Raw genomic sequence first — 26,560 nt, 5'->3', positions numbered from 1 at the left:
TTTAGTGCGCCTTATAATGCGGTGCGTCTTATATATGGAAAACGTTTTAAAATATGTCATTCATTGAAGGTGCGCCTTATAGTGCGGAAAATATGGTAAGTAGTTTTTTTTGGAGGATTTGTACTTTGTACTTTTTTTTAATCAGGACTTTTACTTCACTACATTTAAAAGTTCAAAAATATACTTTTACTCTGTTACTTTGACATTTGCGAACTCGTACAAATTAAAATAATCAAAGAATTATATTTTGCAAGAAATACAGTTTATGTTTGGTGTTGTATTCTACACCACATTTCATTCACCTGAAAGTGAAATACAAAAAACAAGGGAAGGATAATTTTTTCTTGTGTTGCTTCTTTTCATGCGTACTACAAAATATGTGTACTCTTACTCTTGAGTATATTTTTTCACAAGATACTTTTGATACTTAAGTACATTTAATGTGAGCTACTTTAAGACTTTTACTCAAGTAATTTTCTTATGGGTGACTTTAACACTTACCAACGTCTTTTTCAGTTATTGTATTTCTACTTCTAATTAGTTACTTTTTTCAAGTACTTTACACACCTTTGTTTGTACTTTTTTGTATTCTTTTTTTTATCATGCATGTTCGAAATAAAAATCTTCTTCTTAGTAAACAGTGAAATTGTTTATCTTAAAGTGTTGGTTAAATAGTACGACGGAGTATTAGGGCCAAACTAAGACAAAAAAATTGGAAATTACGAGAATAAAGTCGTAAAATTACGAGAATAAAGTCATAGCTAATGTTACGAGAATAAAGTCATAATACTACGAGAATAAAGTCGTAATACTACAAGAATAAAGTCGTAATATTACGACTTTATTCTCGCAACAATATGACTTTAATCTTGTAATTTTACGACTTTATTTTCTCGTAATTTTACGACTTTATTCTCGTAATAGTACGACTTTATTCTCGCAACATTAGGCTATGACTTTATTCTCGTAATTTTACGACTTTTTTCTCGCAACATTAGGCTATGACTATTTACGTAATTTTACGACTTTATTCTCGTAATTTTACAACTTTATTCTCGTAATTTTACGACTTTATTCTCGTAATTTCTTTTTTTTTTGTCTTAGTTTGGCCCTAATACTCTGTCGTAAAATAGAGCCCTTACACTAATTTCATTTCATTTTTTCATTTTATTCTTTATTTCATTCAAAAAACAAAACAATTCAATACAAATACAAATACAAATGTTCCTAACTTGTGAATGAAAAGGGAGCAGAAAGAAGAAGAATCTTATCTGATCTGCCCCTTTCACAAATAACATAAATTAAAAATAATAATAAAAAAACAACAAACTAATAAAATTTCTCTTTGGGATAAGTAAAGTGTTGTGATTGTTGGAGATAACACCATGAGGGAACGTGCTTTGATGAGGTGGTGAGACGTCGGGCGGTGAATAGACGATCTCCGGTGAATAGACGATCTGTGGTGAATAGACGATCTCTGCCCACAGATCAGCTGCAGGAGTGACGGCTCACTTGTTCCTGGATCGAGCTGCTGGACACACGCAGAAAACACACAATGATGGCACCCATGAAGAGAAACGCAGTGTATGTCGTCGGCGTGGGCATGACCAAGGTATGACAGCTGTGCATCCTGATATTTCAACGACTCTCTTCGGAATAGGGTATTACCAACTTTTACCAAACAATGTTGGGGCGCTAGCACTCGCAGCTAACGCTGCCAGGACATTGACGTCAAGCTGTTGTGTCAAGGCTGATTTATGGTCCGCGTCACTGTGACGCCGTCACACCAACGCAGAGTTTACGACGCATGGTTCGCGTCGCCCCGTAACCTACGGCGTAGGGTACGCCGTCGATTTAACTTAGAACCATAATTCAGGCTTGACACTATGTTCCTGTAGCGCCGTGTGGACACAGGTCAGGGTCAACACTTGAACATTGTGTCATCTGTTTCTAAACTGTGTCAAAGGTCTGTTGTGTTCAGCAGGCGGTAGTGGAGAGGTCTCTGACCCATCCCTCTGAAAACCAGGCTCAGTTCTAGTGGTGTTTAACATTTAAGCCCAGTTCAGTCCAGGTAAAAGCCTCCTATAGGGGTGTTTGTGAGTGGGGGCAATAATCCAGCATGGAGCCATATAGTCCATGTTCCAGAGCAGATATCAGTACCACTCAAGGTGACCAAACTTACTTATTTTTTTTGAAAAGATCCACATCTATAGATGATATTCTGGTATGATAACCCTTCCTGAGTGGCAGCTGGATCAGAGTTATCAGCTCATGAAGTTCAGAAAATTACATTTTAGATGCTGCTGCATATCCTGGTTTAGACTCATGTACAGGAAATCTGTCAATGTTTCACTATATTGACTTTGGTATCATTTTAAAGGGGACCTTTTAAGCATTCATTCAAGCTAAGATGTGAATCTTTCTGACCAACATATAGGTCACTGCAGCTCTTTAAACTATAAACAACACACATTTTTACACAATTTTCACCTAAATGATATACTATCTTTTAGCCCTGTGTCAACTAGGAACAACAGAGACACAAAATACAAAAACTGGAATACTCAGAGTACCATAAGGATTCAGGAAATGTATAATATACCCCTACTATATTGTTGTTACAGGTCATTGCAAGCCTTAAACTAGAAGAGCATCATTAGGCTCCTATGAAACTATAACAGCCACTTAGTTTTATAAACAACATTAGAGACACACAAAAAAAAAAAAAAAAAAACGTGAATACTAACAGGACCATAAGGATTCAGGAAATGTATAATACACCCAATTTAGAATCATCAATGAACCTGAAGGGGCTGGGTAACTTCATGAACTGATAACTATGATCCAGCTGCCACTCAGGAAGGTTATCATACCAGAATATCATCTATAGACATGGATCTTTTAAAAAATCATAAGTAAGTTTGGTCACCCTGAGTGGTACTGATATCTGGTCTGGAACATGCACTAGTAGGGGTGTTTGTGAGTGGGGGGGCAATAATCCAGCATGGAGCCATATACATATTCTGTTATGTTGCAGATTTGAGATGGGCTGATTTTGATTTGCACTTAGCATATACTAGCTGTTTAGCTTTAGATTAAAAGCAAATGACTTGATTAGATTAGATTAGATTCAACTTTATTATCATTACACATGTCAAAAGTACAGGGCAACAAAACGCAGGTTAGCATCTAACCAGAAGTGCTTATGCAGTGAAATAAACACAATGTACAACATATACACATACATACAGTACTCGAATTGTAAAAAAAAAATATCAGGGGGGATGGTGGATTTTATCATATGGGGACAGATAATTTGTGCTGATTACAAATAATATAATATATTACAAATAATAGCAGTGACCAAAACACCTGCAGAAATACTGCAGGAATGACATAGCAGCAGTTAAATGCAGCCTTCTGTAAGCTTTAAATATCCACTGGGCTTACATCAAATACATCAAAACACAACAATAAAAAACACTTTTCTGAACTTATCAATATGACTCTGTCCTTCACAGGATAAGTAACATGGATCACTGCAAAAACTCACAATCTTAACAAGAATATTTGTCCAATTTCTAGTTAAAATGTCTCATTTTAGTAAAAAAAATCTTATTACACTTAAAACAAGACTCATCACTGGAAAAAAACAACAATTTTCACCTGTTTCAAGTAGATTTTCACTTGAAATAAGTAGAAAAATCTGCCAGGGGAACAAGGTTTTTTTGCTTGTAATAAGAAGATAAATCTTGTCCCACTGGCAGATTTTTCTACTTATTTCAAGTGAAAATTTACTTGAAAGAGGTGAAAATTGTCAAATAAGTTATTTTTCTGGTGTTATTTTTCTGGTGATGAGTCTAAATGTTGAAATAGCAGTAAAACCACATTCATTGATGAAATGACATAAGGGATGGAAAGGGGGGGGTGGCAGTTTCACAGGGGGGATGATTTGGACCGTTTTTATTTCAGGGGGGATGCCATTCCCCCTAATCCTCAACTCGAGTACTGCATACACGCATATATATATATATAAATATGTATGTACACAGTGGAGATTAATACATAACTATTGCTACAAGGTGCAGGTCAAATATGAAGGAATGACAATATATATCACGAACAGATGAGATGTGATTATATGATTTACACAGATTTGAATTACAGTATATACATGGGTGATTGCAGCGTTCACATGAGTGTGGAAGTATTTACAGCAATGCGAGGAGGTAGTTGGTAAAACATCCAGTGCAATTAATCACTAATCATCAAATCTCAGATTTGATACAAGGGGGAGTGTGAACTGTAACTTCTAGTATCTGAGCCTGAAACTGCGTTTCAGGGTGAAGTAAAGAGGATTTTTCCCTTGACTGGCAAATTATGCAAAAAAAGTTATAAGAATGGTACTTCCTGTGTAACACATGTGCCTTTTATTTCAGAAAAAAAGACTTAATGCCGTAGATCTGTTTTTTTGTACAGTATCTACAGTATCTTGTTTTTAGCCTACAATCAAATCCCCTCATTAAGTCTGTCTTGCCACCGGCACCTGCATCTAAGTACTAAGAAATGATACTGCAAATGAATTCAAATCAAACTATATTCATATAGCACTTAGCCACCAACCATAATCTCTATCAATGATAAAACAGGATCAAAGATTAAAAGGAAACAATATGGAAAACATTGCTGGGTACATAAAAATGCGTTAGGGAACATTATCACACTATGACAGGGAGCCGTCTGCATCGGGAGGATCCGGAGGTTGTCACCCTCAGGTGGGGGTGACCCCCAACTCACCCCCAAATAAATGTATATAAATAATAGATTAAAAAAATGAAATGAAGCACAATAGAAATTGATAACCTGTCTGATGCTTCCATGTTTGGCTGCAGTTCGACAAACCTGGAGCCAGAGACTACCCAGAGATGGCCAAGGAAGCAGGTGCTTATCTTCGCAGGATTACTGATTCACCTGTTGTCATGAAATGTCTGCATTTGTCATGTTTAACCCTGAATGTGCACATCCTGTTTTAGGTGAAAAGGCACTTGCAGATGCAGGAGTCCCGTATTCAGCCATTGAACAAGCCTGCGTCGGATACGTCTACGGTGAGAGAGTTGTATTCTGCTCTGGTCAAGATAGGAAAAATGCACATCTTCCTGATGTATGTTTTCTTACTTAAAGATTAGAAATACAAATTGAAATGTTGTGTCATTCTCTGCTTCCGTGTCTCAGGGGACTCCACGTGTGGGCAGAGGGCCATCTACCACAGCCTGGGTCTCACTGGCATCCCCATCATCAACGTGAACAACAACTGCTCCACAGGCTCCACCGCCCTCTTCATGGCCCGGCAGCTGATCCAGGGAGGTGAGGCCAGCAGCCCCGTTTACATCGGACAAACTCCTATACTGTTTAGATGGAGACTTTTAAAAGTCTGAACTTGTAACGGGCCGTTTTAGGTTAACGGTGAGTTCATAGACATATAAACGTAGACGCCCCATCGAGCGCTGCAGCGATACGTCAACGTCGCCGCCATATTGGATGTGGCAAGTAGGGCTGCAGCTATCAAATATTTTAGTAATCGTATTAATCGATTAATCGGATAAAACATATTTTTGTTTAGTTAAAGGAGCTTGAGGCCGGATTGTGGCAAGATTTATGAAAAAAATCCGTATACATTTTAAGTTTTCTAGTAATAATGTCAGATGAAGCGTTCCAAACCAAAAAGAATGAGCCCTCTAGTGTATCTCTCCTTTGCCTTGAACAGGCTGTGTGCTGCAAAATGTGCTGCAATTCGGTCCCGAATTTCCCGCGCTGGGCTGCGGATGTGACGTCACATGACGCTGCATGTGCGTTCTCCCCGTTCTCCCGTGCCGGCTTCACTGTTGGCCGCAGTACCCCCAACGACCGTCGTGGTGAAGGGTGGCGCTAGAGAGTCTCATTTCTTAAAAGGAGCCTCAAGCTCATTTAAAGATAAAGATATAAATATACATAAGATGTTAGATGTTAATTGACATTACTAAGACTAAATTATATAATCCAGTAGGTTCATGGCTGTGCATTTAAAAACCCTGAACTTACACCAGTCGACCAAATTCACTGCCTTCACTCAAAAAACTAATGATCTTACCAAGAAATGTTCTTATTTCTAACCTAAAAATGCCATTACACCTGATAACACACATCACTTAAAAGATTAGGGGTTTTTCCCACGTGTTTCAATTGAACTTTCATTTGTGTCAAGCATGTTAAGGATTCTGTCCTTGGACCCAAGCGCACGACACCAGACAGGTTCAAGGTTAGCCCAAAAAAAGGCGTAGTTTATTTTCAAGAACAAAAAGCGCTGCCTCCTTAAATGGCAGGGGAAAAAACTCACTGTAAGAATCCAGGAACAAAGTAAAAAACTCCACAAAGTAATCCAAGGGAAAAAGTCTTCAACAAAAACCCAAAAAGTAATCCAATTCTTTCCAGGAACCCACGACCAGACACAGGAGTGACAACACGAACTCACAAGAGTCTGCAGCAGTTCTGATCCTTATAAGTGCTTCCTTTAATTGACCTGATGCGCTACAGCTGCGTCCAGGTGCGCTCCTCTGTTGGCTCAGCTGCGCCACCGGGCTCGTCGCTTGGCGCGCAGATCTCTGGCTGCGTGCTGCGCAGACTCTGCTTCTGCAGCGTGATCGGGCCGAGGGGAAACCCCAGCAGGCCGAGCCATAACAAAGCACATTTTAAGTTCTAGTTAAGTTTTAAGTTAAAGTCTTTAAGATTTTGAGTTTTGGCAGTGTTCAAAATAAAATGATGAGACCTGCTGTATTGGAGCACATTTTCTTTTAGTTAAAACTGTAGCGGGAACAGATGTTTAGAGGAACCTATGTATGTACCGGGTTAGAGGGGGAACATATAGGAGAACGGACCAGAAGAATATAGAGTGGATTAAAAATAAAAGTTAAGCACTGAGCTCATGTGTCTCCCGTCTGTGAGAGGGGATATATATTGTTTTTCGGCACTACCTTGTTCTCTATAGCTGATATAACATGAATTACTCCTATGTGAGATCAATAAAGTTCTCATTTTTGCCGTCTGAGAAAATTAAATATATTATATTTGGTGCCTAACTGATTAAAATAATCTTAAAGTAAATTCAAGTACTTTAATAAATAATAAAATTAATAAAATAATAACAGAATAAAAAAATAAATTAGGCAAAAGTGGCACAAAATTTCCAGCCTTTGTACTTTTCTTTTTTAACCAGGCAGAACTAGAACAAGCCCATGAACTCATAGAAACTCTGTGTGTGTTTGAGTCTGTGTAAATGTAACAAAACATGCAAAAACAAACATTTTTCCCAAAGAATCACCCAGTGATGTCATGAGATTGACGCGTACGTGGATAAAAGGGATAAAAGAAAAGTAACAGCTCAACGTAGCCTAATGTAGCGGAGTAAGAGAAACAGTTTCTCTTTCACAAATCTACTCAAGTAAAAGTAAAAAGTATAGTGATTCAAAACTATTCCTAAAAGTACAACATTTCCCAAAACTTACTCAAGTAAATGTAACGGAGTAAATGTAACTCGTTACTACCCACCTCTATATATATCTATGGGTGAGTTTACCAAGCTCAGCACCTGTCTCGTTGTGTGCAGGTCTTGCTGACTGCGTGCTTGCGCTTGGCTTCGAGAAGATGGAGAGGGGCTCTTTGTCTGCTAAGGTAAGGTTTGGTGTTTTGTTGTGGAGATGAACCGAATAACATGAATGCTTCTTGGATATTTGTAAAATGATCAGATTTGTTTTGGCCAAGTGCAGGCTGCTCTTCCTGGTGAGAAAGATGAAGGCAAAAATGAAAAATCATTTCTGTAAACATACGTGTGTTTAGTACATGGATAGGACCAACCCCATGGACAAGCACATGGAGGTGATGATCAACCGCTATGGGATGTCTGCAGCCCCACCAGCACCGCAGATGTTTGGCAACGCCGGCAGGGAGCACATGGAGAAATACGGTACACACGGGTTATAAAACGCTGTTCCCCCAGTCTGACTACTTCGGCTTAGTTGTCCAAGTGCCGTTTTAATTTGTTTGGAGATGCAGCTGTGTCTTTTGGCACTTTTCCACTAGTACCTACTCGGCTCAACTCAATTCGGCCAAGTTTCTTTTCCACTACAATTCAGCACCTGGAGCAGAAGTAGGAGGTTGGAGTGAAGCTGCTGTGACGTATTTGATTGTGTGATCTAAACGAAGAAGACAACAACACTAAAGATGTAGAACCTGGAGGAGATGATATATGTGCTGCTGGGTGTGTGACTTGTGTTCGATACCAAGTTAAAAAATGAGAGTGAGAGAAGTTTCAAGCAGCAACGCTTTTACATTTTTTTACTTTTGTCTCTGCGCTGCTGAAAAGTCAGCTGGAGCCGCGAGCAGCTATGAAGAGACAGAGCTCCTGGTAGATCTGGTCGTTCCTTATCACCGTCTAGATCCCTTTTTTAATTCTCTCCTCAGCCACCATTCGGCAGAATAGTTACAGAAAAGTATCTACTTCAGCACGTTAGACCCCTAGTGGGAAAAGGCGACATTTATCTCCTTTTTGAGACAACTTAATCTGACTGTTCTTAATCAACACTTGTGGAGAGGTTGGTTTGGGTGGGAGTTGGGCTTGGAAAAATCCTGCAAAGCAAAGTTACTTCTGCTCTGAAAGTCTTTCTTTTTGCATGTATTTACATCTTTTTTCAGGCACCAAACCAGAACACTTTGCCAAGATTGCGTGGAAGAACCACAAGCATTCCACCAACAACCCGTAAGAGACTGTCTAAGTTTTTGTGTGAAATCTTGAGGAGGTGAAACGGTCTCCACAGTTCCTTCTGTTATTCAGCCATGTTTGTGCACGTCCTGGCAGATATTCCCAGTTCCAGGATGAGTACAGCTTGGAGCAGGTGATCAACTCCAGGAAGGTGTTTGACTTCCTTACCCTGCTGCAGTGCTGGTAAGAGTCTCATTGCAAATGTTAGACAAGTGTTGTTGTTGTTATTTCTGTATGCATAAAGTGCACATTCTGACTTGCTGACCATTGTTGGGGTCATTATCATTAATAATTATATACAAAAAAGGTATATTCCTTTTTACTTTAACCATCTTTTTTGTTATTCCTGCAATCATTACTCTCTTAAAAACTACTGCCAGATGAAAAACTTTCATCTGGCAAAAACCAACCAGTGTCGACCAAAGTGCTTTGCAAGCAAAGATCCAACATTATTCAAGGTTTGAAACTATATATATATATATATATATATGTTTGTAGACAAAAAGCAAGACAGCACTTGGTCAGACCTCACGGATCCACCAACATGTTGGAAACGGAGTAGGATTGAAGTGAACACTTATCCAGTCCTACTCTTGAATCTTACATTCTTACATATAACAAGAGTTTCAATAAACTTACTTATAAAACAAACATAACCAAATACCCCTACTTTAATAACTATTCAATATAGTGATATAATACTCAGTTATGTGTATATATAAATATAGTCAAAAACAAAACAAATCAACGCAAACAAAAAGAAAACAAAACAGACATCCAACATTTAGTTGTACTACTATGTATGTATGTAATAATATATATATATAAGTAATTATAATGTATAGTATTACATTATCTTTACTTTACAATAATACTACAATATAATAGAGAACAATAGACAGCAATGATATAATAATATACTTGATTAACTATATAAGAGTAGATATGCTGTATATACTGGTTCATATATTTACCCCTAATTATATACATAAAAATAACTATAAATCTATATATCGACATATCTACATATAACTATAAATCAATATATATTAATAGAGATATAGATATATAAATACTGTATGTATAATATAACTCAATATAGAAGAAAACGGTGTGGTCCTTTCACAATAAGGGCCACTAGCTCCACAAAAAAATAAATGCCACCCGTCGAATGTGTCTCCATGGTAACCCATCCAACGCTCTAGAAAGCTTTGCACAGAAGGAAAGACAGTTCCCACTCATGCTGGCCCACAGCAGCAGCGTGGGCCGTCCCACCACTTTCTTGTATTTTGTGTGAAATAACTGATTTTAGTCTCTTTTTTTTTCTCCTGGTGATGGCTCTATGTACGGTAGTCCATCAGGATCGCTGAACTCGTGAGTGACGGCCGTTGTTTCTCTCATCAGCCCGACTTCAGACGGCGCTGGAGCCGCAGTTTTAGCCAGCGAGGCCTTCGTGAGGAAGCACCGTCTGGAAGGGCAGGCGGTGGAGATCGTGGCTCAAGAGATGGTGACGGATCTCACTTCCACGTTCGAGGAGAACAGCTGCATCAAGATGGTGAGAAACGAGACGCCCAGTACGAGCGCGGAGGAGTGTTTTTTCCACATCCACCAATCCAGCAGATGTTTCTGTCCAGGTGGGGTACGACATGTCTCAGGCAGCAGCCAAAAAGGTCTTTGAGGCGGCGGGCCTGAACCCGAGTGACGTGGACGTGGTGGAGCTTCACGACTGCTTTTCGGCGAATGAGCTCATCACCTACGAGGCTCTGGGGCTGTGTGAAGAGGGTAGGACCGGATCTCCTCACCTCTACTCCAGATATTGTCAGCTTCAGAGTAGGGCTGGGGATCCATTCAAATGTCAAGAATCGATTCGATTCCGATTCTTAAGATTCAGAATCGCAGCTAATGATGCTGTAAGGACCAATCAGCTCCCAGAATGCTGATAGAACTGCTTTCAGAAACATCGTGGGTCAGAATTACCAAACAGATCCAGGGAGGAAACAGAGACGGATGAAATCAGTTTTATTTTTTCCTACATTCTGTTTTTATTTGTTCCATTTTCGGTCTATTTTGGTTTTTAATTTTTGAGAATTTGGCTTTTAGCATTTTTTGCAAATGTAACCCCAAGACAGTATATAAAGTAATGAAATATAGACAATTTATGCAATTATAACCTAACACTTAAATGTTTTCATACCTTTAAACACATTTAAAGGCAAAAACATGGCACCACTTATTCTCGTGTCCAACAAAACATTCCTTTTTTGGGGATAAACAAAAAAATAACCAAAAGTTGTAATGTAATGATGGAAAAAAAAAACATAAATAAAAGAAAATTAAAACCCCCCCCCCCAAAAAAAAATCAAAAAAAAAATTTGATCTTTAGACATATGAATCGATTTTTAGGAATTAATATGAGAATCGATTTAGAATTGGGAAATCGATTTTTGGCCAAGTGCTGATGGTTGTGGCAGGATTAGAGGATGTATACGTACTTGTGGGTCTGGATTAGAAATGCCCTTGAAGGTCCTCTTCTCAACAGTTTGATCAGTAAGAGTGATCTCAATCTGAGCCTGCAGGCTTTTGCCCACTAATACCCCCTTTTCCACTACACCTGTTCCAGGGCTGGCACTGGACCGGTGCTGGTGCTGGTTGACAACTCGTTTAAATTGCGAACCAGCTGAGAACCGGTTTGTTTTTTCATAGCTCGGTTGCTTAGGGGAGCAACGTCATTACGTCTCTGCGTTGGTGTAGGCGTGAAAGTTGAAGCAACAACAATGTATTTTTCTCGAATATGGACTGTCTGCGTAGCACCCTCCGTGGACCACGTCTCTAATGGAGCTTTTCCACTAGTACCTTCTCGGCTCAACTCGGCCAAGTTTCTTTTCCATAACAATTCAGCACCTGGAGCAGAAGTAGGAGGTTGGAGTGAAGCTGCTGTGACGTATTTGATTGTGTATCTAAACCAGTGGTTCCCAACCTTTTCCAACTTGGGGACCACTTTTACGTCTCAAAAATGTTCGTGACCCACCTCCAAACTTTTTAATTCCCCCTGTTGCTAGCCAGCTATCCATCTTTATACTCCAGTTTCAGGTATCAGCATCAAACGTAAATAAGTCAAGTGCAATGCAGTCCCGCTGCAAACCGATAACAACAAAAGTTCCTATCGCTCATTTGCTTGTCACATGTCTAATACTTGAAGGAAAACAAAACGAAATAATGAAAATAATATTTAAACATTTTTAATATAATTTTAAACATAACTTAGTTTTAACATTTAAAACATTATTCTGTATATTTTTATATAATTATATCCCCCCCCCCACCAAAAATCATACTTTTTTGGAAATGATTTGGCGGCCCACTTGCAATACCTTCGCGGCCCACCAGGGGGCCGCAGCCCACAGGTTGGGAATCACTGATCTAAACGACAGAAAAAGACGACACTAAAGATGTAGAACCTGGAGGAGATGATATATGTGCTGCTGGGTCTGTGGGTGTGAGTGACGCTTCAAGTGGCGACACTTTTTTGTTTGTTTGTCTCGGCGCTGCTAAAAAGTCAGCTGGAGCCGTGAGCAGCTATGAAGAGACAGAGCTCCTGATTGATCTGGTCGTTCCTTATCACCCGTCTAGATCCCTTTTTTATTCTCTCCTCAGCCACCAGGTTTATGAACATCTGCACCTCAGAGTTGGATCACCAAACAGAATTTTGCGCTGCCATTGGTTGAATAAAATGAACAAGAATCCGTCAGAGTCTCTTTCACTGATTTCCTCCTCCTGACTCAGACGTCTGACTCCAACCCCGACCAATCGGTGGCCTGTAGTGTGATGATGTCAGATACAGCCGACTCAGCAGCTTAGAACCTCGGCAGAATAGATACAGAAAAGTATCCACTCGGCACGTTAGACCCCTAGTGAGAAAGCTCAAAACCGAGGCCAGTTGAGTCGGGCTGAGTAGGTTCTAGTGGAAAAGAGCCATAAAAGACAGGTTGTCTCCTCCTCAGACCACTGCTGCTTTGCTGTATCCATATTAATTTGTCGCTTATTTGAAAATGACTCCGTCTCCCAGTCTATTTCCGCTGGTCTTAACAACCTCTGTTTATGTAAGCGGTTCTTTACTCCAGGCCAGCAAAGAGTTGCTGCTACCTTGGAACCATTTTTTCTGGCCCGGAGCCAGTTCTTTGTCAGTAGGAACAGAAAGTCCGGTTCCACACTCAGCACTGGCCCAGAACCCGACCTGGAACCGGTTCTGTGGAAAAGGGGTATAAATGTTGCTTATACATTTAGATACATCTAGAAATGATACAATAAATTTAGCATTCATATCGCAGTTTGCACTGATTGATGTCTTGGCCTCTGGCAGGAGGGTTCCCCCTTATGATCCAGGTCCTGGTCCAGGTTTCTTCTCCCCTTATGATCCAGGTCCTGGTCCAGGTTTCTTCCTCCTAAAGGGAGTTTTTCTTGCCACCGTTTGGCTTAAGGTTTTTCTCCCACTAGGGGAGTTTTTACCTGCCAGTGTTTATGTTATGTTTATGTAATAATTGCTTGGGGGTTTATGTTCTGGTCTCTGGTAAGATCCTAGAGACAACTTCTGTTGTAATAGACGCTATATAAATAAAATTGAATTTAATGTGGACCTAGGTGTAGCGTTCACGTATGCAACAGCCTCTTTGTTGAGTTTCCACTGATTGATGATCTGCATGTTTCGATTCTGCTCATCACTGTATTTGCAGGTAAAGCTGGACAGCTGATCGACAGAGGGGACAACACGTATGGAGGCAAGTTTGTGGTCAATCCCAGTGGGGGTCTCATCTCTAAAGGACATCCTCTCGGTGCCACAGGTATGCAGAACTGCAGGCTCTGGAGTCAGAGGGCCAAATGTTTATCCCCAACTTAAGTTAATAACACCACAATGTCACACTAAGAGTAGTAGATGTTGTTTCTGGAGCATCTGACCTCAATCATTTCGCTCCAGTGTGCTCACTTCTGAGCCCAGTGTGTCCATGGTGAATAGAAATCACTGGCCCACCGTTCAACATAGCAGGTAGATGAAGAGCAGGACCTGAGCGGGAGTGGATAAAGGTCAATGTGATTTATTCAGCAGTTTTTTTTTTCTTCCTTTCATATCTGGCAGGCTTGAAGTTCCTTTTGGTTCAATAAATGTATTCAAATATTGTCTGAAGTGGGGAAGAAGGAGTGGGCAGATAGATAGAGACTAAGGTTAAATGCCGTTAAGAATCTAAGCGTGAACGCAACCTTTTACATACAGTATTTGAAATGAAATATACTTGTTTGTTATTATACGAGCTGAACCAGCTGCGTAAATGTTAAACCACACATGCGTGCTGCAGATACACTGCAAAAACTCAAAATCTTACCAGGAATATTTCTTATTTCTAGTTAAAATGTCTCATTTTTAGTCAAAGAAATCTCCTTTACATTTAAAACAAAAGTCATTACCAGAAAAATTACTTATTTGACAATTTTCACCTGTTTCAAGTACATTTTCACTTGAAATAAGTAGAAAAATGTATCTATCAAAAAAAATCTTGTTCCACTGGCAGATTTTTCTACTTATTTTAAGTGAAAATCTACTTGAAACAGGTGAAAATTTATGTTTTTTTCCATGATACCTGTTTTAAGTGTAATCAGATTTTTGTTTGACTAAAAATGAGACATTTTAACTAGAAATAAGACAAATATTCTTGTTAAGATTTTGAGTTTTTGCGGTGTATGACCTTAGATGTGGATCTAACAGTTGTAATATGCTGTGAGTATTTCCCATCGCACTGTGATGTCACCGCAAGAGTCAATCCCACCGTCAAACTTGTGGCTCATCTTTTATTTATTCATTTTACTTTGCAAACAATAACATATCTGGCTTTACTTTATAAATTCATTGTTGCATTAAACGGATTCAAACGTTGGCAGTCCCCCCCCCCCTCCACTAGGTGGCATTTGTCTCATACTCATTGACGCTGGCGTTGGTTGGACCGAAGTAAAAATAATCCAAAGCCTTCATGCGAGGGCAGCTGGCTGTTGAGTCTCCTGTAATCTCTTCATGTTTTAAATCACCGAAGACAAGCAAACAGTGCAGCTGGCTCAGCCGGCTCCACCGCCAGGACTCAGCCGTCTTCTCACACACCAGAAGTCATCGCAGCGTTTGCTTGGGCGTGGTGTAGACTCGGACATGTACACGCTCCAGTTAACAACACGCAACAGGGCCACGTTTGTGGTGCCAGACACGGGTTTGCTCCTGGGGTTCTCTGATTCAACTATATACGTCACCCTGCTCCTGTGGCCGGCTTTAACTTCTTCTTTTTTTTTTTGTCTGCATACATATTAATGGTTAATACCAAGTTGGTAAAAACCTAAAGCATATATATGCATTTTAATATATAATCAATTTAATATATAATATAAAACATGTATATAATAAATATATATATTTTTTTAATATATAAATACATATATACAATTTTTTTTTATAATTAATATAAACATGTGAGGGGGGGTTGTATTGATACAGCAAATGAATTCAAATCAAACTTTATTTACATAGCACTTAGCCACCAACCATAATCTCTTTCAATGATAAAACCCGATCAAAGATTAAAATGGGTACAAAAATCAGTTAGGGAACATTATCACAGGGAGCTGTCACAGGGAGGGTCCGGAGGTCCTCACCCTCATTTAACATATATATAACATGAAAATATATATATATAATAAAAAACATTTAAATATATAAATACGTGTGTGTGTGTGTGTGTGTGTGTGTGTGTGTGTGTGTGTGTGTGTGTGTGTGTGTGTGTGTGTGTGTGTGTGTGTGTGTGTGTGTGTGTGTGTGTGTGTGTGTGTGTGTGTGTGTGTGTGTGTGTGTGTGTGTGTGTGTGTGTGTGTGTGTGTGTGTGTGTGTGTGTGTGTGTGTGTGTGTGTGTGTGTGTGTGTGTGTGTGTGTGTGTGTGTGTGTGTGTGTGTGTGTGTGTAATGTAATATAAACATATGTGAGGGGGGTTGGGGGAGCATCCGCTGCTAGACTGAAATGAGAGAAACACAGGGAAACGTACAACGGGCACACAAGCCTTTGAAATTTGCAAGAAAGAAAACAAACAAACAGACACAAGAACAGGCGGAGACACAAACAGCAACCATTCCAGGTCTCTGAGACTGAGGCCACGTTTACACATAGCCGGGTATTTACAAAAACAGATATTTCCCCCTCTACGTTTTGAAAAATACCCTTGTTTACACAAACTCGCATAAATATCTGTTAAGGTGCTATGAGCAGCCAAACCTAGAGGGGGCAGTGTAACGAGAAGATAAAGTCATGCTAGCCAATCAGAATCCTGGAAAAAACATCAACAAATGACACGTGTGAAGCCTGAATAATATGGTTCTGCGTTAAATCGACGGCTTAGCCTACGTACGGTGCGCGTCGCCGCGTAACCTACGCCGTAGCTCTGCGTTGGTGTAACGCGGAACCATAAATCAGCCTTGACTGCCAGTTACTTCCAAGATCAACGAGAGTCTTTCGTTTGGAGTGACAGAGAAGTGGAGTTACTTTTAAGTGTGACTTTAGAATATAAAACAGGTAAAATACAAGAAAATATTGACGGTGGCCAAACTAATTGTAAACACAGGTCGCACAAATGATGCTGGTGACGTTTCTGTTGCATAATGTGACGTTCTGAAGCCAAAATCTCCGTTTCCCTCCGTTTACAAACCTGAAGACAGAGTTTTTGCAAATCTCCACTTTGGCCGGAGTTTTCAGAAATGATGGTTTTTGGTGACTTTGAGCTTCGTTTTCGTGTAAACGAACGGCCAAAACGCATGAAAACACCACCGTTTTTGCTACGTGGAAACGGGGCCTGAATCCAGACTAGGCTACTGAGATTATCTGTCCCCCAAAGTTAGTATGTGGGTGAGTGAGCAGGTGTGTGTGTCTGTGTAACTGTGTGTGTGTAAAATGAAAACTTTACCTGAACTGCAACTACAGTGGAGGAGGGAGGGAACAACCACGCCACCCGACAAGGCTTTAACTTCTTAAGAGTTGTCACAGGCCCCACGCTGTAGAATTTCATTAAAACATTTCCTGTTGTTTAACAAAAGGCATGGATTCTTTGCTTTTCATGATTTCTTTATGCATGACTGCCTTCTTCCTTTTATAGTAAGTTGGAAGACCTTGACTAAATCTATTCATTTACTTTCATACCTTTTTTTTTTTTAAAAAAAGAAAAGAGTTTTCTATTGATTGAAGGAGGCTCCGATGCTTTGAAAAGGAGGAATGTGAAAAATTGACTATATTCAATTCAATTTTATTTCTATAGCATCTATTACAACAGAAGTTCTCTCTAGGATCTTTCCAGAGACCAGAATATAAACCCCCGAACAATTATTACATAAACATAACACGAACAATGGCAGGTAAAAACTCCCCTAGTGGGAGAAAGGAATAGTTGATGAAATAGAGTCCGGTCCGCGGGGGAAACCCACATCCGTCTCTGTCCCAGTAGGTCAGGGCTGCTCCGATAGCACCAGAGTTACCCACACAAAAGCAAACCACCTGCTTGTAATGTTTTAACGGGTGAGTTTATAACTGCTAGTTTCACAGGCTCCTTATTTAAATGATGAGCTCAGTGGACCCATCAGTAACGTTTTCTAATTGGCATTTAGACAAACAAATACGCACGAAAAAGATCAGACAAGTGCTGCGGAATGTTAAAGAGGCAACAAGCCCCTTATCGGCAAGTCCTTTAGCTCATTGGGATAATGGAGAAACACAGAAGCTCATTAAGAAGATGAGATCAAATACTTAGCACATGAGCGGCCGCTGGTGAGACTGGGGTCGGATAAAGCAGCACGAATAAAGGGCTAGGGGGAAAAGTTTCAAGTTTTTGTTTAATTAAAGAAACTGGAATTTAAAGCAGCACTACGTAACTTTTCCACCTTAATATCATATTTCCAGAGTCATTGTGATGGTACATCAACTTCCAACAGGTTTAATGAACCTCTGTCATGGTCTGAGGGGTCTGTATCACCTTCACTGGCACTATGTAACTTTGAGGAGCATGGTAGGAACCCTGCCACACTAAAAAACTACAAATCGTTACGACTTTGACTGCTTTACGGCATACGTCACTTCCCCCTCCTTCCCGATTCGTAGTAGAGACGAAAATGGGCGGGGCTTGGAGCGCAGCTCCGCAGAAGCTGCTAACCCGTTGCTGTGTTGTGGCTGCAGCAGCTCCACACACAACAGACGTGGGGAAAAGATCGCTAATGGTTTAACTTTTCACCGCTTTCCTGCTTGGAGGAAGAACCACGCAGGCCAAGTATCTGAGATAAGAGTCGCCGCTCGGTTGGATCGCGGCTGTAACGACCAAACATAACCTTTCACAGTTTCCCACGAACAAACACTCACACAGACCGGGTCGGATCAAAACACAGGTTTTATTCCCCACTTCTCCAGCCAAACGCAGTTGCTGGCCAGCTCTCTGCGGTGTGATTAACCCCAATCTTCAGATAAAACTAGTTTGAGGAAAAAATATTAACTCTTATTTGTAGCTGCAGAGGAAAAAAATAATCTCACGAGGAAAACAAAAATATTGCTCACGCCTCGGAGCCTCTTCAGCATAATATAGCAGTCAAAAAAGAGAATTAAGAGTGATACAAAACATGTACTGTATGTTGTACTATTATACAAATTTATTGAAACACATGGCGAGTCAAACATTTACCAAAGCAGCTGCCAAACACTCCTAAACGAGTTAGTAAGACGTGGGTTGTGCAGAACTGCGGCAGTAAATCCTCATCGGAGCTCCACTCTTTGATAGGGATTTCATATGAACCCAAACCGTTAATAATCATTATTTTCTCCATATACCGCTCCCTGGCTTCCTTGTTTAAGGTATCCCAGTAAATTCCAGTTCCTTTCCAGCAGTTTAACATCTTTTTTTTTGCGTTCCGTCTGTTCACTTGGTGAAACAGAAAAGTAGTTTTGAAAGTCCGTCCCGTCTTCATTCACTATCAAAACAAATGCACGCAACGGGGACAGGATCTTTCCGGCAGTACGCGCTGGTGCTCATGGGAAACGTACTGTTCTTTCTGGTAAAGCACTACCGCTTTTGTCCAAAGGAGACGCCAAACTCAACAAAAGCTGAAAGTTACGTTGTGCTGCTTTAAATTGACTTAAATGTTTCTCCTTATATCTACAAACTGTTTGAATTTATTGTGAAATTACAGCGACAAGGTGCAACTTGCTCTAAGTTAGCGTTCAGGTGAGAAGCTGCTTTCCCACCTGTCGTTAAGGATGCCCTTTATTGTTTGTTTTTTTCTGTCAAACACTGTAAAACTTTGTAGCTGCAGTGATTCATTTAAAAAAAAAAAACGTTCCGGTGTTGACCGTTGCAGCTCCCTCTGCACGGCATGTTCTGCACTATTTTAGACGCACATCGAACTGAATATTTCAGTTAAATTGAACTAATTTGTGGGAAATCATATTGCAGCAGAAACTGAAAATAGATAGATAAATAAAAGGGGGAAATAAACTGTTGAAAAGTAACAGGGAGGCAGGGTTGAATTTTCTAGGCATATCGTGACTTTTATTACTTTATACTATCTATTTTCACAGTTGTGATAAATGTTAATAATTCAGGGTTCTCTTTTTGGCTTTTTTCTGAAGTTTGAACATGTGATTCATTTCTGTACATCAAAGGAGGTTTTGGGGCCCAGATGAAACTAGGAGATGTAACTTAGTTGAGAAGAAGATAAAAAAGCTTTGTTTTTTTCAAACAACTTCACATCAATCTAAAACAAATATCATGTCACTTTTGTGTTTTACAGCTTCTTTGTTCCTGTTTTGTGTGTCGCACAACCACTTTCTAGGCTCTGGAACTTTTAAGAGAAACATTTTCCTTCACCCTGTATGTCAAAGTGTCAATGCATCCACAGTTTATGACCCGATAACCCCAGCTGACCAAGGGAGAGCTTTTTTGGTGAATGACGGCTGCCCTTTGTGATGCTTCTCTCAGTCCGGTCTGGTCCACACATGCAGACTGACTTGTCTCCCGTCCTGCAGGGCTGGCCCAGTGTGCAGAGCTGTGCTGGCAGCTGCGAGGGCAGGCAGGCCGGAGGCAGGTCCCGGGGGCCAGGGTGGCCCTGCAGCACAACATCGGCCTGGGGGGAGCGGTGGTCGTCACGCTTTACAAGACTGGGTTCCCGCAGGAAGCCAGGTGACTGGGATTTAAATGTTCATTATGATTGTGTGTGTGTGTGTGTGTGTGTGTGTGTGTGTGTGTGTGTGTGTGTGTGTGTGTGTGTGTGTGTGTGTGTGTGTGTGTGTGTGTGTGTGACATCGGACGTGTGTTGATGTGCACTTTGTTCTAAGACTAGGTTCACACTGCAGTTCCCAAGTGACTCTAATCCGATTTTTTGCTCATATGTGACTCAGATCTGATTTGTTTATGACAGTGTGAACAGCACAAGTAACATGGAATCTGATCTTTTCAAATCAGATTCAGGTCGCTTCCATATGTGGTTCTAAATCGGATACAGGTCTGATGTTTTGCAAAGCGACCTCAGTGTGAACATTCAGGTCGGAATTAATGCGACTTTGACGTCACTTGAGAGCGACCGTTGTCATAATACTGAGCTGGCGGGGGCGGGAGTCACTCGGAAGCGATCGGAAAAGGTCAAGACAAACATGGAGAATAGCGGCGACGGAGCTAATCAGTGGAGGGACAGTGAGGTCTTGGACCTTATAAGTATTTGGGGGACACTACTATACAAGCTAAATTAGAGGGGTCTTATCGTAACCGGTCCGTATTGGAGAGTCCGCATCCACACACACCTCTCTACAGACGAGGCAGCCATCGCTCCACAAAAAGCCATTATTAAAAATGCAGCTTTCTTTCTCCTCCTTCTCCTCTTCATTAACACTTGCTCACAGTTTCGTCGGCTTCCACCACACAACAACTTCAAAATAAACCCATGTACGCTCACTTCTGTTGCCTCCATGTTTACCGGCGTATGACGCCGTGCTGTGTGTGACGTCTTTGTTATTGTTCCTCTGTGCATGCGGGTCAGTTCAGGGCCGCGATGCGTTCACACTCAAGTCTGATATAGGACACATTTTAAAAGATCATGTGAACAGCCACACAAAAAAATCAGATATGGGAAAAAATCTGAATTGAGCATTAAGGCCTGCAGTGTGAACATAGTCATAGTTGAAATGAAATAAACATACTCTAAAGCCGAAATCTGGAAATATAGAATGAGGTCACCCAGAATGTCACCCAGAATGTCACCCGTGACGCTGCAGACACCGAGGGTCATGTCATCACCGTGGACAACGCTATGAAATCACGGCGCATTAGAAATCATTCACACATTGACAAATACATTCATCCGCATCATCAATCTACAAGACAAATTCAAAAGTTACACAAAGCTGGTAATACAAAGACTATTTTTTAAAGTTGCAATGAAACTGCGCATGGAGACACTCTCACCACTCAGATTTGATGTTGGGACTTCATGAAGGCCTACAAGCCTTTGTTTTATTCCCGCCCACTTGAAATCAAACCGTGATTGGTGGATTTGCCCATAGCCTGACCAATGAATGAGCAGCTAACCGGGCCCTAATAGGGACAGAACATTCTGATTGGATAACAGGTTTTCAGGACATGAACTTGACAGTAAACTTAATTTTAGAACATAGATGAGAGAAAATCTGTTAAATATATTGTATTAAATTAAATGAGATAGAAATAAAAAAAAAATGTTTTTTTTATTCAATACTTTATTATTATTATTATTATTATTATTATTATTATTATTATTATTATTACATTTATTATTATTTCTTACTTTTTTTAGGCCTTCTCTGAAGGCGTAGAAGGCCCTGCAGGTTCCCCACTGTGTTTTTATTATTTATTTTAGTACGGGGTTGGCCCCGTGACACCGAGGGATCCACACTAAGGTGTGACACTGCCGTGACCAAACCGGCAGCAGAAGGTTTTCATTGAGTTTTTTTTTTTTTTTAATTTATTTATTTGGAAAGAACAGGTAGATAAAACGGTACAGAAATATTCAAGTAAATGAAAATGAATGTCCTTCCAGTTTTGTTTCTTTGACATCAAGGTATACTGGTCCAAGAGTAATATAATCATAGTTTGCAGGTTCGTCCTCCTTTGAGCTTTAAAGAGCCCAGTTTCACAGACAACTAAAGTTTCACAGCACTGGTGGAGGCAGAACAGCAATGGCAGGTGAATCCTACTCCTTAGAACCGCTTCAGAACAATGTCTTGAATAAGCAGAGCCGGCTAGGGCTCCACATTCACTTGGATAGGACTCTGATACAATACTTAGTTAACTTAGTTTAACTGTTTACATGAACTATGAACAGAAACCAGGGGTCACCTGCCGCTGCTGTTGTGGAATTAATCATAAAACCCAGTCAAAGGTTAAATCAACGAATTACAACACAATAGTACCAGTGAAATCAAATAAAATCTGCTCGCATGGGGGCGGTTTTCATTCATTACTCAGGTAAAAGTATAGATACTAGAGTTTAAAAATACTCCTGAAGAAGTTGAAGTATCAACTCAAGTTTTTTACTCAAGTAAGACTATAAAAGTACTGGTTTCAAAACTACTTAAAGTATAAAAGTAAAAGTAATGTAAGGGGAAAAAAACCATTAAGGACAAAAGCCATTGAAAATGAATGCGTCTTAGTATAATGCAAATATATTAAAGAACCATATATGTGTACTATTGAGCATTAACATGTGTTTCAGAGAGCAGGAGATATGATGACTAGTTGCCTATAAGTATTGTAATGGTGCAAAAAGTCAAACTTCAGAGGCATGTTATCATTTATCCTAACCTTTATTGGAATGTACATCCAAGTTTAGTTGCAGGAATCTGAGGGAACGGATGTAAGAACAAAACTGGACAAGAACATCTGAAACAACCACAACCAAATTCACTCTATCCGGATGGAGCAATTTAACTGGATAGTTTTTATTTAAAGCAGCACAACGTAACTTTCAGCTTTTCTGAGTTTGGCGGCATCTTGTGGACAAAAGCGGTAGTGCTTTACCAGAAAGAACACTACGTTTCCCATGAGCACCAGCGCATACTGCCGGAAAACTCCTGTCCCGTCGCGTGCATTTGTTTTGATGAGAGGAGACGGGACGCTTTTCTATTTCACCAAGTGAACAGAAGGAACGCAAAAAAAAGATGTTAAACTGCTGGAAAGGAACTGGAATTTACCGGGATACCTTAAACAAGGAAGCCAGGGAGCAGTATATGGAGAAAATAATGATTATTAACGGTTTGGATCCATATGAAATCCCTAAGAGATCCCTGAATCCCTGAAGAGCCATGTGTTTCAATAAATTTGTATAATAGTACAACATACAGTACATGTTTTGTATCCCTTACTTCTCTTTTCTTTTTTTTGACTGCTATATTATGTTGAAGAGGCGTGAGCAATATTCTTGTTTTCCTCGTGAGATTATTTTTTTCCTCTGCAGCAACAAATAGAGTTAATATTTTTTCCTCAACAAACTAGTTTTATCTGAAGATTGGGGTTCATTGCACCGCAGAGAGCTGGCCAGCAACTGCGTTTAGCTGGAGAAGTGGGGAATAAAACCTGTGTTTTGATCCGACGCCCGTCTGTGTGAGTGTTTGTGGTTTAAGGCTGTTTATGGTTCTGTGTTAAATCGACGCAGAGCCTACGGCGTAGGGTACGCGGCGACACCCACCGTACGTTACGCGGCGACACGCACCGTACATTGCGCGTCGCCACGTACCCTACGCCGTAGGTCTGCGTCGATTTAACGCAGAACCATAAATCAGGCTTTACTGTGTGTTTGGTCGTTACAGCCGCGATCCAAAGCGAGCCGACGGCTCTTTCACTCTTTTACTTTGTTATATCAGATACTTGGCCTGCGTGGTTCTGCCTCCGAGCAGGAAACCGTTGAAAAGTTAAACCATTAGGGTCTTTTCCCCACGTCTGTTGTGTGGAGCTGCTGCAGCCACAACGCAGCAACAGCTTCTGCGGAGCTCTGTGCTCCAAGCCCCGCCCATTTTCGTCTCGACTGCGAATCAGGAAGGAGGGGGAAGTGACGTATGCCGTAAAGCAGTCAAAGTCGTAACGATTTGTAGTTTTTTAGTGTGGCAGGGTTCCTACCATGCTCCTCAAAGTTACATAGTGCCAGTGAAGGTGATACAGACCCCTCAGACCATGACAGAGGTTCATTAAACCTGTTGGAAGTTGATGTACCATCACAATGATGATGATGAAATATTAGATTAAGGTGGAAAAGTTACGTAGTGTCGCTTTAAAGGCTGAAATGAAATAGAGTAACGAGGCTGTTTTTAAAATGTAAGGAGTAAAAAGTACAGATAGTTGCGTGAAAATGTAAGGAGTAAAAGTAAAAAGTCGTCTGAAAAATAATTACTTCAGTGAAGTATAGATAACCAAAATTTCTACTTAAGTAAGGTAACAAAGTATTTGTACTTTGTTACTTGACACCTCTGGTTGCGATCTCGGCAAAAGAAAAGACGCCAGCGCCATCGGAGCCAGAACTGCAGGTCGCGTACTCTCTTCTCATCACCTGCGGCTCAACATCTCCCCCTAGAGTCGCTAATCAGTAACTACAACAACAATGAAGTATCGGTACGTGGTATCGGAGAATTTTTGTGAGTACGAGTATATGAGAGCAGTATCGGTATCGGGGCATCCCTAATCATCACATCGCCCACCCCTACCTGGAAGATGATTTAACTTGATGTTGGCGCTGCGGCCCAACAGACCCATGTTTGAACTGGGCTGTGGTGGTGATTTCTCCTCCTCTTTTCCTCGTCCTCCCCAGGTCCAGCATACGTGCAGTCAGTACGGGCTCAGGCAGCGGCCTGGAGGCGTTCAAGGTTTACCCCATCTTCAGGGAGATTGAAAAACAACTGCAGCAGGTAAACGCTTTGCTGTCGGCTGCATCTCTTCTTAGAAATAGTCATTTTGGCTGTGATCTGATTTTAAATATATACTTAAATCCAGCTAAATCAACTTACCTGATGTGTCTTTGTTCTCTCTCCTTCCCTTCATTCTTAGTAGCAGGCTGTGTAGGTGTAAACACTAGCGTCTAAAGTGAGAGCGTCCCTGCTACAAGCCTTTGCTGTGACGTGTTTGTGTTGTTTTTGTTTTCTCTCTTCCAGGTTTTCCAGACCCTGATTAAATATTAGGTTATTTTGATTGGGTTTTTGTTGGGACATGTGTTTTTCTGTCTCTGTGAATCTTAGACTAACATACTTCACTAAAGGAGGTTTTGAAAACCCTCTCCATCGTTGTGGAGTCAGGAGGAGTTTAACTCACGCACACTGCAAAAACTCAAAATCTTACCAGGAATATTTGTCTTATTTCTAGATAAAATGTCTCAAGTAAATTTTCACTTGAAATAAGTAGAAAAATCTGCCAGTGGGACAAGATTTATCTTCTCATTACAAGCAAAAAAATCTTGTTCCACTGGCAGATTTTTCTACTTATTTTAAGTGAAAATCTACTTGAAACAGGTGAAAATTGTAGTTTTTTCCAGTGATGAGTCTTGTTTTAAGTTCAATGAATTTTTTTTGACTAAAAATGAGACATTTTAACTAGAAATAATACAAATATTCTTGTTAAGATTTTGAGTTTTTGCAGTGCACACACTGCTTCTGCGTCTTGGCTTGTATTGAATATGTAAATATTGTTATCTAAGTTGAATCTGATTACTTTTGGAGTAGTAAGGGCCAAATAACTTCAATCATGATGCATCAAACCTCAGAGTTGAAAGGCTTGTCGTTTGTTTTTTTCTTTTTTTTCGTTAAATGAACTAACCAGACCGTAACATGTCAGTCCCTGTACTACTGCTGTGTTTGTTAATGCATTAATATAATGAAGAATACAGATATTAAAATCATGTGTAAGTATTGATTTTGATTTTAGTTTCTGCACATCAGGCTGACTTGGTAATTGATGGTAACTCTGCAGTGCACGACCTGTTTCTGCCTCTGCACCCGCTGCACTGATGGAGTTCAACCTTGCTCTCTCCTTTTTCTGTGCAGGAGGGAGAGCAGCTTGTGAAGAAGATCGGGGGCGTGTTTGCTTTTAATGTGAAGGACGGTCCTGATGGGAAGGAGGCCATCTGGGTCGTGGATGTGAAGAATGGCAAAGGCTCCGTCCTGAACGGCCCAGGTGTGTATCGGGCCGGGAATGTGGACTAGTGTGGTATAATCACAGGTTTTGTTGTCAGCAGTGGAGACACATAGCTGATTGACATCTCATCTTCTTCTGTTTCTTGGAGACTCAACAATGAAATGACCTCCGACTAGATGTCATGGTTCAGCCCTGCTGGGTTTCATTTCAGCTGGAGTTATCTTGGGGGTTATAGTTTTTTTTTTTTTGTAATTCAAAGTTTTTATTATTCTTTCACTATTACAACACACAAAACGAACATCAAACACAACAGACATCATGGAGGTCAAAAATGGTAAAAAAAAAAAAAATGAATAGAAGAAAAAAAAAAAGTAAATTTGAAAAATCTAAAAATAAATTAACTAAAATTAAGACAGGCAGGTAAGTAAGTCCAATTAACACATCTGTCTACCAAAAGTATTACATTTTTCTTTTACCATATCATTTTTACAGTTTAATCTTCCCAGCATCTTCTCACACGCCACTGTCTCCATCATCTGTGTTTTCCACATACTCAGTGTGGGGGCTTGTGGTTCCC

General features: G+C 40.3%; 1 protein-coding gene across 1 annotated transcript in view; it reads left to right on the top strand.

Annotated features, from left to right (window-relative positions):
- The first annotated feature begins 1,473 nt into the window (after positions 1–1,473).
- Positions 1,474–26,560, top strand: part of scp2a (sterol carrier protein 2a) — a 43,237-nt gene continuing 18,150 nt past the window's right edge. The window contains exons 1-14 of the mRNA XM_061731305.1: positions 1,474–1,612; positions 4,893–4,941; positions 5,034–5,105; positions 5,233–5,364; positions 7,640–7,704; positions 7,870–7,996; positions 8,725–8,788; positions 8,888–8,974; positions 10,196–10,346; positions 10,426–10,573; positions 13,522–13,629; positions 19,866–20,019; positions 24,668–24,764; positions 25,893–26,022. Of these exons, the coding sequence (XP_061587289.1) occupies positions 1,556–1,612; positions 4,893–4,941; positions 5,034–5,105; positions 5,233–5,364; positions 7,640–7,704; positions 7,870–7,996; positions 8,725–8,788; positions 8,888–8,974; positions 10,196–10,346; positions 10,426–10,573; positions 13,522–13,629; positions 19,866–20,019; positions 24,668–24,764; positions 25,893–26,022 (1,441 nt within the window). The 5' untranslated portion in view covers positions 1,474–1,555. The remainder of the gene's footprint in view (positions 1,613–4,892; positions 4,942–5,033; positions 5,106–5,232; positions 5,365–7,639; positions 7,705–7,869; positions 7,997–8,724; positions 8,789–8,887; positions 8,975–10,195; positions 10,347–10,425; positions 10,574–13,521; positions 13,630–19,865; positions 20,020–24,667; positions 24,765–25,892; positions 26,023–26,560) is intronic.

Source organism: Cololabis saira, chromosome 10, assembly GCF_033807715.1.
Source record: "Cololabis saira isolate AMF1-May2022 chromosome 10, fColSai1.1, whole genome shotgun sequence".
Classification (NCBI taxonomy): Eukaryota; Metazoa; Chordata; class Actinopteri; order Beloniformes; family Belonidae; genus Cololabis; species Cololabis saira.
The sequence above is the reverse complement of the archived record's forward strand: the minus strand, read 5'-3'. Positions and strand labels throughout refer to the sequence as shown.